We start from the raw sequence: 16,363 nt of genomic DNA, 5'->3' as shown, positions 1-16,363 counted from the left end.
AACTGAGTAAACAGTTTACTACACATTGCATAATTTCTGAGTACATTTTCACAGAATCCGTCAAAATCTTTAGTTTCTCATTAAAGACAGCATTTCTCTTGCGACCACCTTTGCTTGTGGTAATGTATATCTAAAATAAAAGATGGGTGCTTTGTAGTGCTAGTATGCTCCGTCCTAGCGTATTTTAATGTTTTATGGAAAAATTGCTGACATACAAGTCCGACAAATGCCGCATCAAGCATTGGCGTTTGCTATTTCGCCAGATGTTTCAATTTTACAGCATGTGTACATTTTACCAGTGCACCAGTAAAAAAAGGTTCAAAGCTCTTCGTGAAAACTCTGACAAGCACTTATCACAATCAATTCCCCATATAAGTGGTTTTGCTGAAGATAATACAGGGATACAAGCATAATTAGACAATGAGAAATGTAGGTAGGAACACTTTATTTTCACCACACGTGTTTTTTTATATAAACTGCTTCTATACTGGTAAAATCTGTGCTTTTAATAAAAGTACACCATGCTGCTTCATCACTCCATGCCAAGTTCAAGTATCCTGTACCAGGAAGTCAAACCAAGACGTGGGACGTTCAGTCTGTGAAAATAAAACCGAGTTTGAAACATTAATGCGTAAAAAGTAAAGCACACTCAACAAAATAAACACAGCGCAAGAACAAATCCGACTAATCATAATTACCTTTGAGGTCAAACATATAATTTATATGCAATAGTGAAGAAACCTTATTCCTCCGGCTTTTTTTGTGTGCGAAAAAAAAAGATGAGAGTGCATCTGTTCGGTCCCATTTTGTGTATATTTCATCTTTTCACGTACAAAAAGATGTCGTCTTAACGTGCTCAACTGTCTGCATTATTGATAGCTTTCACGTGACGTCACGCACCCACCTTATCCCCGTGTCGGGGCACCAACATGGCGACTACGAGCACTTCGGTCCAATCCATCTTATTGAAAGCTTTCATGTGACGCTATGGACCCAGCTTATCATCGTGTCGGTGCAACAACATGGCGGCTACAATGACGTCAGTGCAAGCCGTCTATACATTTCTCTGCTCTCACACCATGATACCTACAGTTAAAGGCTGTAGTAATGCTTAGTATTAATGAACCAACACCAGCTACATGCACTGTGCTGTTGAACATGGCAAAGTAAGTTAGGTTCATGTGCCGCACAATCATGTTCTATATACATTTGCTCTTGATTGTAGGTAAGATAAAAGGGAGGCATGTAAATAAGAATGTTGCCTGGTGAGCTATGCAGAAGTGCTCTCCCATTTGGACAGAAGCCAAGCGAACCGCAGTAAACAAAAAGACAACTTATACAGATTTCAAATCTAGGAGCTCAATGTGCTGGAGATATTTCTGAATTCGTGGTAAAAAATCTAGATGTTAAAGCTGACACATATATAAACAGGTCTCTGCTCAAACTGATAATGCTATGTGTAGCTTAGTTTTATAAAATGTGCCTTACGATTGGTCTCCCAAGCTACCCTACATAGCATTATGTAGGGTATCACTAAATATTTGTGTATTGAGTGATTTGCAGTTGCAACTGCAAATCACTCATTTATCTCTAGGGCACACTTGAGGAAAAGGTGGACGAAAATTACTGCACCACTGAGAATGTACCAGAGACTTCAACAAAGTAGCTGATAACCTGCATGAACTTGAGCTAGAGAAGTGCGTTTTGGGTCTTGGTGTGCACAGCTTGCAGTTGCTCATGGACTCTACTTAAAATATTTTACATATTTCAGTTCTTGGTTTCAGGCAAGAAATAATGTATTTTGCATCCTTTACATGGTTAAATATTCAAACTCAGGGTACCACAAGTCTGTTTTTTGGCATCCGATGTCTTCTTGGAAAACTACCCGTCTAAAAAATTTTTCACAGTAATTTAACCCCTACCCTTCTTGAGAAGAGTTTGGCTTTTGAACATGACAATGCCACTAATTACACAGTGACTCCTGGCGATGCGATGTACGTAAGCACCTCACGAAGTACAGGACAATTTAATAGCAGTATGACACGTACAGAACAAAGCAAAAGGATAAAACATCACACATGCTGTCATCAATGTTCATGTCTCCATTTCAATGGGGATGTCCTTAGCAGTGAATGCGTAGGGTAGAGTAGGGTAGAGTGGCAGAATGGGTGCCAAGAGAAGGGAAGCGCAGTCGAGGACGGCAGAAAAGTAGGTGGGGTGATGAAATTAGGAAATGTGCAGGTAGAAATAAGAATCAGCTAGCGCAAGACAGAGGTATCTGGAGATCGCAGGTAGAGGCCTTCGCCCTGCAGAGGACATCAAAATAGGCTGATGATGGTGATTATGATTAGGTTTTCGTTATAATGAATGTCATAATATCACAAAAACGAAAGGCAAGGGCCCTTGCACTAAACTGCCAAATGTGCTTTAGTATGTTTCACCAGAATACACAATGTGTTTTGCAGTGAAGCATACTAATAGCGGCAAGGTTGAACCTGTCACGTAGGGTTTCGGCAAACTACGGTGGACGTGTGTTGCAGTGAGGCTTCTTCTCTATTGCGCTATAGCATATTGATAGTGACAAGAGCTAACGTGAAATGTATAGATTTAGCTAACAAAATTGTGAAAACATCATCCTGCCGCGAAAATCTGCTTTCTTGAGACTAGAACATTTGGCGCTTCGCTGACTGAAACCCTACATTCCCGATTCGCGTGAACCCTTCCCATTATCGGTATGCTTCACTGCAAAACACAAATATGTCGCGGCGATATAACACTGGTCGAACAGGCTGGTGCAAACGTTTCGACAATAGAGCTTGCCTTCATCAGGGCAACTGCTTTCCTTGGCACTTTTCATATATGTCAGTCTCTCCCCCCCCCCTCCCAACGGGGGATAATTAATTGGTAAGACCTTTGCCAAACGACGTCCCGACAAGCGTTTGGTAGTGGCTGGTAGAGTGGCAAAAATCCAAAAAATGTTGCGAAATTCGATTTCGTAAAGTTAGCTTCGCCGCAGTTCAAGTATGTTATGCTGTTAGACATACAGAATGTCTTGCGGTGAACCATATCAAAAGTGAAACGGGCCACTGCGCAATGTATTAGCAGCTAAGGAAATAAAGCTGCAGCAGTCTCAATTGTCAACTCAGCCGAACCAGCTAAACCATTTGCTCCAGCTAATACGATAGCGGCCAGAAGACCTCGCACGTGTGTGATCAGCTCACACTTGACTGGGTATCTCATTAGCGCTAAAAAGACAGGAACATACAAGAAACGAAAACACGCGGCACAGCAGGACAGGCCAGCTAGCCCCAATCAATGCATTAGTCACAATCAATGCTCTTGGCGCCCCAGCCAGCCACCAAGTGAGGCGTCAAATCTTGATCAAGGGTGCCTGCCCTTTGATTCAAAGCAGCCTCTCAAGAGGCACGCTGATATCACGGCTAGTTACACAGTGCCACAGTACCCCGCGTTCGGTGGTCTCCCTGTGACATACAAAATAACATTGATTGACTGTATTGTAAATGGGTGACGGCACTACTGCTGCAAAAGCGTCGTTTCGCTTTCGAAAATTGCGCTCGACTAAAAAGAACGCCTTGACTTGCATATGACCAAAGCAGTTGGACAGGAAACCTCGAAATTACGTATCTATAATTGCAGAAATCAACACTTAAGCAAAAATGTCCTGCGTGAACATTGGCATGCGAGGTGGACGAAACAACGGTCCAAATCGTCACAGCCACGTCCGAAAAAAATTGGAGGACGCTTAAGTTTCGCTTTTAAGAGTGGAACGCGAATTTTTCTTTATGAGTAGACTTCACTGCAACACACAACGTGGGAAATCCAGCTTACAAAGACCAAGCTTAAGTTGGCTTCGCCTTTAAACACAAATGCATTGCTGAAAAGGCATTTTCCAGGGACCATATAAGCCGTCTTATATCAAAATGTGAAGGCCCTAGGACTCTTTTTTATTATTTGATTATATGTTTGCTGTTGCCCCGAGGCGCGCGCGTGTCCAAAACTCAATAGGCAGGCAAATTCCCAGTTTGACCTGCCGAGGAGGCGAGCGCCATCTGGATGGTGTTTTTGCAAGTAACCTACCCTGGCGCGCCGCTGTTGGTATAGTAGAAATGCTGGAAAAGGGGTTTGTGTTCGAGTTTCCTCGTAACAGAACTCGGTTTTCTCGCAAATTCAAATTGCAATCCTGCGCTATCATGTCTGTAGGTTGTAGTTAAGTCGTGCTGTACGATTTTTCTGACGTATTTTACTTTGAGAAATTCAATTAGTTCACTAACACATCTGCGCCACGCAGAGGGCCTGCCGGGTCGGGGTGGTTCGGGATGATTTTGTCAGCTGCGGACGCCGACGCCGGATTTTCTGCGACTCGGGGCCCTTAACGTTATCGCTTTAAAAGTTCTGAAGGCCTGCCAGTACACCCATTAGGCGCCTCGGCGCGCGTAATCTGACAGGAGACGGAGGGTGCGCGCGTACATGCTACGTATATGGCCCGTGACCGTGGCCCCTTTTCACTTTTTTGCATGCTTCACTGCAATACTTTTGGGTGCGCTTCACCGCGTTACAAACATCTACTGCGGCGAAGCTGACTTTAGGAAGCCGATTTATTCAACGAATATTACGAGGCAGGTACGCTTATCACGGTTGACAACCTTTGACACCACACTTACTGCATTCATTTCTTTTGTTCGTTTTCACTTTCTTATCATAGTGACCCTGCATTACGCAGTAGAAGGCTGATACCGCATCATAATCGTTTTACCTGCACCAGGACAGCGTGTAGATAAGCGTGTATGCAACAGGCACGGTGGCACTGGCTTTTGGGAAACTTTGAAACGCTCTTCTGCGCAGTGATGCCATTTGTCTTATTAAAAAATTATGCGTGGCTCTGCTACCGCAAAGACCAGAGACCAGCGGAACTGGGGAAAGCCTAGTAAAGTAGTGGCAAGCCACACACTTAGTTTCCTGGCGCTCAGGATTTCTGGAGCATCGCGATGAATTCAACCGGCCACGTTCACAAGCCTCCGGATACACGCTGAGGAGAAACACACACAGCGGAGCTCTCTGCGTGTTTGCCTTTCTGCGTGTCCCGTCAGAATGTCGCGCAATTCAACTTCTACCATGCTATACCAACACCCCCAGTCTTCAACCTTAGCAAGATATTCCCTCCTTTTGTTTATTACAAAGAACTGTCTTTCCTCCGTGGTAGAAATACGTTTGAATATCGATTCGCTGTAGACTTTATTATTTCTTCTTGATCAGCGCGTGTGATGTTTTCTGTGCGCAGCGGGACGCCACGCTTGCTCTGGAGTGCCTCTGGGACCACGGCGTCCGCACAAACATGTCGCTATCCGTCACCATGCAAGCGCGCCGGTACAAGCTTAAAAGCGCCACCCAAGGACAACCGCCTTTCTACAGCGACTGTGAAACCGACCAGTACGAACAACGTGTCACGGCTCAGGAGGTACGCATGCGCATTGCATTCTGCGTTCTACGGCGACATCTCTCGTGGCGTATAGGTAATCGACGCTCACCGTTAACGCGATCAACACAATCCAGAAAGAAGTATGCCTTAATTGATAGCATAGCCTTAATTATTGTCCATGAATTTTCTAGATAAATTGTTGAATATTGTAAAAAAATTCTGAAAGCTGAATCGTCAAGCTAGCGCCTTTGTAATTAAAGGGACACTAACGCAGAATATAAGGTCCAGCTAGATTAAAAGATAGACTTCTGTTATGACGAATTCTTATTCGTATAGCCAGAACAGAGCTCCCTTCTAAATTATTTGTGAAAGGAGACACTTGTTTTCCGCGGCATTCACTGCTAACTTGAAGATGTTCCTTGCAAGAAATCTAAATCTAGCTTCTCTTGTGAGCGGATGTTAATTATTGTCCATGAATTTTCTAGATAAATTGTCGAATATTGTAAAAAAAATCTGGAAACTGAATCGTCAAGCTAGCATCTTTGTAATTAAAGGGACACTAACGGAGAATATAAGGTCCAGCTATATTAAAGGATTAGACTTCTGTTATGACGAATTCTTATTCGTATAGCCAGAACAGAGCTTTTGTGAGCGAGGAAAACGACCATAATAAAGAAATGGGATGTGGCGACACCTGTTGTTTATTACTGTAACTCTCGTGTGACGTCAACACAGGCCGCTTCATCGAGAGCGCCAAATTATGAACGTCACGTGGAGGGTTACGTCAACTTGTCCGTCTTGGCGTGGGCAGTTCAAACTGGAGCAGCAGCGGCCCCTTCGGCGGCAACTTTCTACGCATCAAAGGGGTTATATAGCCGCACGAAGAGCGATAATATACTTCTGGAGGAATAATCTATCAATCTAGTCGGAGTCGATATTTTCCTCTAGAGTCCCTTTAAGTAATTGAAAACTATTACCATTTCATAGACTGCACGTATTGGGGCAACTGGAGTGGATAAAATTGACGTACTATGCACCATTCTGAAATAAACAACTTACTCCAGTGTACAACTTTCGCAAAACATATGTAAACATCGTACCAATATCACGTAAGCGATAAACTCGTAAGTTAATTTGTCACACTCAGATGCTCTAAGAAGCGAAATTTACAGAACTATGATAATTTTTTTGTTCCAGAGGTAGCCATTTTTAAACCTGATTTTTTTTTCTTACCAATTTTGATTTCTTGTTTTCTACGAAGTTTGGAAACGAAATTCTCCTTCCTACTGTAGCATGAATGGCGTTCGCTCTTCAGCGCAACAAATTCCTTAGAATTGTACGAGTGCTTGACTAACGGGAGCATTTCTGCCTTTCGCACGTTATTTGAGTAGGCGAACTACAGTTGGCCATGAGGCAATGCTTTCTCTTACGTGAAGAACAACAGAGAGATTTGATACAGCGGAGAAGTCCTACCGTAGACATATATGTATACCTTCGAGGGACATAGGCATGAGCAATAGTGTCTGAGGTAGCGTTGACGCCTTGCGACGCTACGATCAACACGGCTTGCTAGAAACTGTCTTAGACGAGAACAGGTGAAAAGTGTATTTTTGTGTTTGATGATATAAGATCGCGCGTGACAATGTCACCCTAGGAAATTAGTGCGACTTGGCGAGGTATTGGGATATTATGGTTGTAGTACTTGGTGTTGGGCAAGGTGGTGCATGTCAAATAATAATGAATTTAGCGCCTAAAAACACCATCACAGAGACGGGAGCAAAGACAGGAAAGTGCTCGTCCTGTCTCTATGTTCTCCCGTCTCTGTTGGTCTCGTGTACGGCGTTAAATTCATTATTATTCGACATGATGGTTGCGTTGATTTTGGTTAAACACTTTGTCACAAAGTGGCGCTAGCAGTAATGCAGCTCCTAAGCCTTGAGACAGCTCGCTCTGCGCCTTTCTATGTTTTTCATGGGACGCCCGTAAAATCTTGACGGCCGCAAATCTCCGATAGTAAAGCACCAAGATAACAGCACACGAAATCGATGCTGCCCCAAAAGCTGGTCATATCTTTATGCTGGAGCACGGCTGCCTTCAGATTTAACCCGAACAACGAAGACATATTTATAGAGCTGCATATATTTAACTAATCCGGTCTGTGAGGAACGAACTGTAATTCCTTGGACGAAAGAAGCATTGAGCAAACACCATTCAAGGTGCCCCAAATAGAGATCTCCGAAGTCCTCCCTGGGTGAAGCGAGAAGGCCCCTATTAAGGCGTGTTCTGATTAGAAATGAGAACGACTGTACCAGAAATGCGTCCGTACAAATTCGTTCACAGTTGATGAAGTCTTATATAGTATTTTTGAGAGGCTTTTAGTGGCAATAGCGAATGCGTGAAACTTCGTCTCGAAACTCTATGCTAAGTTGACATGGACTTTCTTTTCAATACATGACCTTGGTTTGGGTTTTTCCTTGTACCTATCGTAGTGGTTCTTTCTTTTTCTTGTATTTGTTGACCTCATGCAGTTGTATTTGCATCCTTTGGTTCGTAGTGTCTTAATGTTAATTTGTTTGCGTAGTGTTCTTTCCTAACGATGCAAGTATACCTATGTATCTTTGATCGCAGGTTCCTTTGCAGTTCTATGTGAGCCTACTGTGTAATAATCTTGTCTATATATATATATATATATATATATATATATATATATATATCTGAACATAGACAAAAGCACGAGTCAATTGGGAGTCAACGTTGTGAGAAGCCAACTCGTCCCTTGTCATGTTCTTGGCTCCAGGTTAAGGTCTTCCTTGTTAGTCCCCTACCTAGTGACACCTGACAACTGCCAGTGATACTCGAGACTAGAACCGCCTGCACTAACTCAACATTCGCCCCCTCATTCACTAAATGTCACGTTGACCGCAGTAACATAGAACAAGCGCAGGTATATAATAGCCCGTGACTCATCGAAATAGAGTTGAGTAACGAGTAAGCAATGTGCTCATAGAACAACATTTGACTTTAATCATTTCAGGCCTAGGTAATTATACTTATATCGTCCCCACGTTGTTTTGCAGCGTAAGCTGTTATGGGCTCATTCCAATAGCCGTTTCGGTTCGCGATGATGCCGCCGCCGGCGTCCGGCGAACGTAGCCGTTATCGCTGGAAATGCGAAAAAAGTACCCCCGCCGGGACTGAACCTGCGCCCGCTGCGTGAGAGCCAGATACTCTACCAAACTGAGCCACGCAAGCGCTTGCTATCGGGCGCCGGAAAAATTACCTTTAAAGCAGGCGCAGACGATCCGAGCCTCCGCCAGTATGGTGGCGCCATCTAATTAAGGCGCCTGCAAACATATCGTGCGCAGGCGCAGACGACGAGATGACATTCAGATGAGGCGCACAATAAAAAAAAAACGTGATCCCCGTCCTCCGCCAGTATGGTGGCGCCGTCTAGTTATGTGGTCTGCAAACGCGGCGTGCCCGACATGTAAGTTGCAGTTGTAAGGCTTGATCGGGCTCAACACACTGCTGTGCAGAGAGCATTACAAGCCGCAGCTCGCCGTCGACGCCGGGCGGACAGTTCAGATCGTTCTCGTCAAAACGAGGCGAACAGACTGCCGCGAAGACCCTGTTGTGCGTGGTGCCCGAACTGGAGCTACTCTTGAGCCGCTCCACGAGCTTACGCTGTGACCGTGCTGCGTGTGCCACGCAGGCCTGTGACTTCTTTTTACAGCAAAGCTGTTAAAGAATAGTTCCCCCAGGATCGTGTCCGCGTGTAGAAAAACTCTATCATCAGCAGCACTGGCTCGAGCGTCCTCGTCTGTTTCCACAGCTGGCTGCGTTGCCTCTAATTCATTCCAGCGTAGAATTTAACTTCTTTTCTGTCGTCGTAATGGGGAGGCCGCGTTTACGGGGTATGAGCCATTTCTTAAGGGGACTGACAGCCGTTTCTTAAGGTCCTAAATTTTTTATGGCGCAAAGAAAAGCTCCCCCTCGGTAGTGTTTACACCTGCAGCGGTTACTTCAAAAAGCGCCTGCATATTTTGTAAGCAGAATTTTTTCTATCTGAGCAGCCTCTAAAAAAGTAACAGTCCCTCTTCCGGCAACGCTGAAAAGTGAGAGCAATGCCGATAGCCCGCCTCGCAAATTATGAAAGCCGCCCATCGTTCTGCTTTCACAGGACTGAGTGCAACTGTGGTTAACCACCTGTGTTTTGACCTTTTCAACCACTTTTGAAAATCAAAAATTGGTACAATACGTTTGCGTAGTCGTACAGACCTTTCTTATACTTGTATCGCGTTTTTCTCCAAGTAAACGCCTACGCCCATAATGTTAATATACTGACTCTAGAGGACAAGCTGCCCATAGGGCCCATGCACTGAAATCGGTCACCGCAAGAGCGTCCGCCATTATGATACGCTGATGTTGCCAGCTCCTGAAACGCTTGCTAGGCTTGGCGATATAGTAATCAGTTTTAATCTGGCAACCTATAGCTTAGTAGTGTGTGTGCAGCCGTGTGCGCGTGGGTGTCGGAGATGTTGGCCGTGCAGCCGTGCAGCTGGCATTTCCGCAACCCAAGGATGATCCTGTTAAAATTTCCGGCGGTATGTGGTTTTCAACGGTCACGCACTAGCGAAAATACCGTATAGCTGTTAAGGCTTCCCTGTTTGCTGTCGCAAGTGTCACTTGACGAGCAATAATAGGTAAAAAAATGCTGTACTGTGATGCTTCTCGAACGATTGCGATGAATCACGAAAGCTGTCTACTCGCGTGATGTCCTGAACAAGTCAGACACGTTTACTTACGTGTGAAGGGAAATGCCAGAGCCCTTTGGAGCTTTAGTCTTGCACAAAAGGCACGAAGGTGCCATCGCGTCAACCGATGTCGTCGCGCGATCACTATGTCAGAGCCAAACTATACCAAACGAAACCACAGAACACCCATAACGAAACTACCACGCATCCGAAAACACAAATAAAAAATATCCGAAACCGAAACTCGCGTTATTGAATGAATGAGTACATCGTTAATTGCATAAATTGCGTTAACAAGCGCTTCCTGTAAGCTTAATATTCACACATCACCTTCATAAAGCCATCAGGTATTCGTTTTTTATGACACAGCATAAGGCGACCTATACTTGTTTTCAGCTCTCAAAAATAATTGCGCTGGCCACATTGACGAGTTACAAGATGGCGCCGACAAAATGGCGGCGCCCTAGCGGTCACTCCTTTTTCGGCCCAGCTTTGCCTCTAGAGTCAGTTATATTAACTCTATGCCTACGCCATGGCTGCAGTGTACTAGAATACGCCATAGCTGGCTGGCCCCTGTCGTCGCTATTCTGTCGATAACGAGCCAAGCCAACTCATCGAAAACAAAGGCGAAGGCAGCGCCACTCTTCTACTCGCTACAAACGAAGGCCCATCTGCGCATTGTAAGTTAGAAAAAACTTACAACAGAAAAACGTGCGATGCATTTCATTACTAATAAAAAGACCAGGAACCGCGTACATTAATAGAAGGTCACGTGATAGACCTCATATGCATCTTCATGTTTTTGCGCCCCCGAGTTGCGGGAGCGCGATGTTGAGGCCAAACGTCAGCGTCGTCTTGCCCTCCAGGAACCCGACAACGGTGGTGCATGCCTCGGCAACGTTAGCGTGCAGCAACGTTAGCGTTAGCGTGCCCCGGTGGGACGGCCATGTTTGATCACGAGTTCCTCAACCGGATCGTTCGGTTGGGTTATGCCCAACGACAATACGGCCATTCTGGTCGTGGGGGGCACTATTCACTACAGCCGAGCCACCATAGTGACAGCTTCGCTGGCTTCCATCTTAGTTATCACCATCATCATTTTTTTTTCTCTCTCCTTACCTATTCTTTCCTTTTCCCCCTCCCCAAGTGTAGGGTAGCCAACCGGGCACGTCCTTGGTTACCCTCCCTACCTTTCCCTCTTCGTTTATTTCTCTCTCTCCATCATAGTGGAAGAGCTCTGAATTTTTTTCTTTTATTTTCTTTCTTAAATCTAGAGCTGCGACAACCCGAATTCTGGGTACAGTCAGAACCTCAACTACGACGGCGTGCTCCTGTCAATGATCACTTACGACCTTCAGGACGGTTTCGCCATCACGTTTGAGAACCGATTCTCCTTACGTGAGAAGGTGAGTACAAACGACGCCATGTGTAGTGGCCCATGTAGCATGTGCTGAGTGTAGTCCAGTATGACACCGATATGTCCAGCCTATGTCAAAAGTATACGGGCTATTCTGCGCTTTCACTCTATAGGTTCTTCGGCTGTGTGGTACGGTTCCAGTAGTACTCACGGCACGCCCGACATCTGGATGTTTGAGAATGACAGCTCTTTTTATTGCGATAGCAATTATATGGACACTTCAACCGGATTTCTGCCGTCGTCGTCGCCATCGCCGTCGCCATCGCCGTGAGGTTCCGTATAGATAAAATCTTCACCGCGCGCCGTATGCCCGAGCGGAAGCGTGCGGGGACGCGCGCTATCACGGAGAGCGAACGCACCCAATCTCCCACGCGCAAGCAACGAAGCGGGAAGCCAGCACCGGAGGGAGTGGGGGGGGGGGGGGGGGGGGGGGAGGCGGGGGGGGGGCACTTCCACTTTGCCAACAACCGCGCTCATCGCTCGACCGCGCCGTCTGTCCCACGCGCAAGCAAGGAAGCGGGAAGCCAGCGCCGTAGGGAGCGGGGGGGGGGGGGGGGGGGGCATTTCTTCTCTGCCAACAACCGCGCTCGTCGCTCGCCGCACCGTCTCTTATCTCCACATGGCTCTGACCTTTATGCACTGTGCATTCGCCGCTCAGTTTCTGTTGAAGCGATAGACCGCACGTACCTTCGCCCGCTGCAGCGTATGGGCTTGCTGCCAGCGTTTTGACAGTCGTTGTCTGCAGTCATTCAGTGTGATCTATTCATGTTTGTTTGTGCGCGCTCACACCACGCTTGTTCATTCAGTTAGTGATAGTCGGGCCACATTTTCCAACGCACGCTACACATGTAATGCTGCCCGGATCGGCAGTGCAGCGCTACAGGTGTGTCCTTTCGCACGCGCGCTGCCCACGGGAAGCGCTTCTCATCAACACCACCGTTTCACACGCGCCTTCTCGTGGTCATCGAGTCTCTCTTCATGTCGGTCTACTTACGCCGCAGCACACCTGCTTACTTAATCAGCTCATGTTTACTACAATTCATATTGCTACCAAAGCCGCTCACATTACTTCGTATGACATTGCTGTGTTGCTATCGCATTCATTGCTACGCCCTTAGGGCGAAACTGTGACATTTTTTTTTATTTCCCCGGGAGTTGGATGTTATGGCTTACACAAGATGTCTGTGGTCAGCTCCGCCGTCGCAGGCGATGTAATCCGTATAATTTTAAATATGACCTGTGGCAGGCAGCACAAGTGTAGTGTACCATGTGGAGACAGAGTGAAGGCGGATATCACTTGCACGAAAAAGAGAGCACCTAATCTTTAGCTAATTAGAAGAAGTTCACTAACTGTAGGCGAAACGCCTTATGGCACCTGTTGGGACCAATGATTGATGCCGGTGAGTTCTCAAGTGCTCAGCTGTGGGAGTTGGAATTGCGAATTCATCTCAGCTAATTCCAGCGCAGAAATTCACATTCACACGAAGACATGAAAAAATACTGCGTACGTTTTCTTTGTGTCCTTTTTTGAATGTGAATTTCTGCGCTGGTTAGCTGGGGTGGAGTTTTCAAGACACGTCAACTTGGAACGAAATTTGTGAATGCAACCAATTTTGAGAAATTCAACAAACATCAGTCTTTACGGCTTCCGAATATGAAGGAACCCCTGTACGTCCCTTTGTGTTACATAATGGTTCCATAATAGTAAATGTCCAAATTATATTTGGTCGAAAAACTTAGTGAAGAAGTTTAGAAACCCAACTCTTCTCAGAAAAACATTCAGCTGTAAGGTTTAGGTTCCTTTTGCACACGGTACCGCTGACGCACTTCCTCTTGCGCATCAGTCGTCGCTGCATGTGCAAGTTGGCGAACCTAATTGTGTTAGATGGCGCAGGCAACCACCCGGATTTCTTAAAGGTCAACTGTAATTAAATTTCACTTTCGCTAAATTGGTTGGAGATGAGGGGCATAGTATCTATGAAGGAGTCTTTCCAAAGTTGCAGGGCTGGTAATTGTCAAATTTATTGCTAGCAGCCTCTAAACAGCGCATAAACAAACGACGCGTGCACCGGGTGGTTAGTGAATGTCACGTGAATCCCAGCGAACCTCCAGCACAAAAGGCCAAACTTTTTTCGGCCCACCGCGGGCAGGCCAACTTCCGAGGTCGCACGAGAAGCCGCTCTCGGTCGTTCGTCACTTCCGGCGAGCAGTGATGGCGGCGCTTTGTGCAATTTCGTATCAGCTTCGGTTTCGTTTTATTCAGTTTCGGTATCGTTTTATTCACTTTGGGTATCACTTTCGATGTCAGTTTCGGTATCAGTTTCGGTGTTAAGTTTCGGTGTTCAGTTCCTGTGTTCAGTTTCCTGTGTTCAGTTTCGGTGTTCAGTTTCGGTGTTCAGTTTCGGTGTTCAGTTCCGGTGTTCAGTTCCGTGTTCAGTTTCGGTGTTCAGTTTCGGTGTTCAGTTTCGGTGTTCAGTTTCGGTGTTCAGTTCCTGGTGTTCAGTTCCTGTGTTCAGTTCCTGTGTTCAGTTTCGGTGTTCAGTTTCGGTGTTCAGTTTTCGTATCGTTTTATTCCGTTTACTTTTTTTATTATTTTTATTTTTATGAAGCAGCCACTGGCACTTTAAACGTAAGGTATAGCACGGAGGCTGTGCTTTACCAACAAATCTGAAACTAGACTTCTTACACGGTCCGCAACTTTGTTGCCGGTGACCTTAATGCGTCTGTGTTTACCACGGCTTTAGACTTATTGCACAGGCTAATTTAGGCTCCCTAAAGGGAGCCTATACAGAAACCTTACGTGCCGCTGCGTTGTAGCGCCATCTCGCTCACAGTTATTGAATGACGGCTATTTCCTCCGAGATTTCTGTTGGAATGTTTCCGTCTTTTTTTTTTCACTTAACTACTTTGACTGATTAGACAGCTTTACGTGGCTATAGACATCTCGATTGAGCAAATGACAGAGAAGAGACTTGAGGAACCAGCGCGAACACTGAGTGCAACTTGAAGTTAATGGACGTGAGCCGATATTTCAGTTCTTGTTGGAATCGTAGAGTGGTCAAAACTAAGTAGCGCTTTTCGGCTTTATATATAGGGCGTCTGTGACAGCTCCTGTTTTGATTTGTGACGTAGAGCCGCTTCAGTCACCTGTAAACGAGGCAATAGGTGTCGGCGTCAAGATAATCAATCAATCAATCAATCAATCATTTATTTATCGTGCCCAGGAACAACCGTGAGGTCTAGGAAACTCCTTCACGGTATCCTCATGTGCCCCGAACTCCTCAGTTGTATCACATTTCGTATTCCGCGCAAGATCACCAGAGAACACAGACCTTTCCATGTTGCTGCTTGTCACCACCAACACTCAACAGTCCATAGAATACAGAGTCTTTATAACGCCCACTTTCATGACCTTGATATTTTTCACAACTCTATGTCTTTGTTCTGCTCTGAGCTTTCCGTTGTTGTGTCTTATATTTTCACATATTGTTCAACTTCCCTTCTCCTTTTCATTATGTATGCATTTTGCGCCTTCGGTTGCATGTATGTACACTTTTCTTTTCAAGATTGTTATTTTTATTCATTGTTTTTTTTTCACTGATACTCCCCTGCTGTATTTCTTTTTCTATGTATACGTGCGCCAGCACCTAGACCACACGGTTGTTCCTGGGCACGATAAATAAATGATTGATTGATTGATTGAATAATAATAATAATAATAATAATAATAATAATAATAATAATACTTTCTCATTTCAAACACAAGCGAAGTAGGAGGCAGCGCATGGGTAAAAATTGCTTATCATAGAGACAAATTTACAAGAGTACACAACGCCAGCTGTGTATAAAGAAGTCAGCTTGGAGCGCATCATTGGCGATGTCTGAGGATAAGGTGATTGGATGAAGCGAGTGAACATATCTTGCGCAGATCTGCGACGCCTGGACTGTCGAAGCGACGAACAAAGGGGTGGGCTTGGCCGTGTACGACGTCAACTACGACAGCAGATCCACGATGTGCAACCCCGTCTGGCTCAACGGGACCTGGTACCGGTTCCACTTCGTGCTGAGGATACGCGACTTCCTGCTTCAGGTCCACCCCGAGGCCAGCCTATACAACGACTGCCTTAACGTCGTCTGATTTGCGGCGTACGTATTGACGAAATGGGAATAAAGGATCGAAAAGTCGGTGGCGCGATAACCACGACATCTGTGCACGCAACGCGTGCATGACTGAGTAAGGGCTTCTTTCATCTACACAACGACACCGAAGTAGGGTGTGTGGGTAGTACGGTTGCAAAGATATGAGCGATAATGCTGTAACATGCTTTCGTTGCATTGATTTTCGCAAGCGACCACCTGTCACCGTTTTTAAAGGCGTTTCCCGCTAAAGAAAAGAAGAAGTAAAGAAAACGGTTACATGAGCGCCTTGTACATTTACGTAAGAAAATCTTTACACCAGGAATATTCATGCGGCCGAAACCTAGGCTAGAGGCCTCAAGAGTCAGGTCATCACTTACCCACAACACAAAGGTGTCGCGGGCAGGCATACGCGAATCGATCAATGCAGGACGTAAAAGAGGAAGCCACAGCCTGGTGCCTAGCTGGACCTGCCTTCCTTCAGAGCCCTGACATCGAAGGCAGTTCCTCTTGACAAAACATTGGCTCCAGGCGTCGCCATCGCTTGCTCACGCAATGTTTATCGGAGTAAAAGGGATGACAACTGGGCTTGCTCTAAGCTGGTGAAGCGAGACCGCA

The 16,363-nt window shown here is 45.7% G+C and overlaps 1 protein-coding gene across 2 annotated transcripts; it reads left to right on the top strand.

The window, feature by feature from the left end:
- Positions 1-5,308: 5,308 nt before the first annotated feature.
- On the top strand, positions 5,309-15,793 carry LOC125945321 (uncharacterized). 2 transcript variants are annotated; one of them, XM_049667090.1, is made up of 3 exons: positions 5,309-5,476; positions 11,466-11,597; positions 15,537-15,793. In XM_049667090.1, the coding sequence occupies exons 1-3, from the start codon at positions 5,354-5,356 to the stop codon at positions 15,744-15,746; spliced, it is 465 nt and encodes a 154-aa protein (XP_049523047.1). In that variant the 5' UTR covers positions 5,309-5,353; the 3' UTR covers positions 15,747-15,793. The 2 variants fall into 2 exon arrangements, with proteins under 2 accessions (XP_049523047.1, XP_049523046.1); XM_049667089.1 differs by lacking the exon at positions 5,309-5,476 and adding an exon at positions 9,994-10,871.
- Positions 15,794-16,363: the final 570 nt, after the last annotated feature.

The sequence above is a fragment of the Dermacentor silvarum genome, chromosome 5 (assembly GCF_013339745.2).
Source record: "Dermacentor silvarum isolate Dsil-2018 chromosome 5, BIME_Dsil_1.4, whole genome shotgun sequence".
In the NCBI taxonomy this organism is placed as follows: Eukaryota; Metazoa; Arthropoda; class Arachnida; order Ixodida; family Ixodidae; genus Dermacentor; species Dermacentor silvarum.
Note: the sequence above shows the minus strand (reverse complement) of the source record. Positions and strands in the feature narration are given on the sequence as shown.

Bases quoted from the DNA above. Each gene is read 5' to 3' on its own strand.
- LOC125945321 (XM_049667089.1), top strand. From the start codon at position 10,713: ATGCCTACGCCATGGCTGCAGTGTACTAGAATACGCCATAGCTGGCTG. The intron at 10,872-11,465 runs GTAAGTTAGAAA...TCTTAAATCTAG, and splicing joins CGAAGGCCCATCTGCGCATT to AGCTGCGACAACCCGAATTC. The intron at 11,598-15,536 runs GTGAGTACAAAC...TATCTTGCGCAG, and splicing joins GATTCTCCTTACGTGAGAAG to ATCTGCGACGCCTGGACTGT.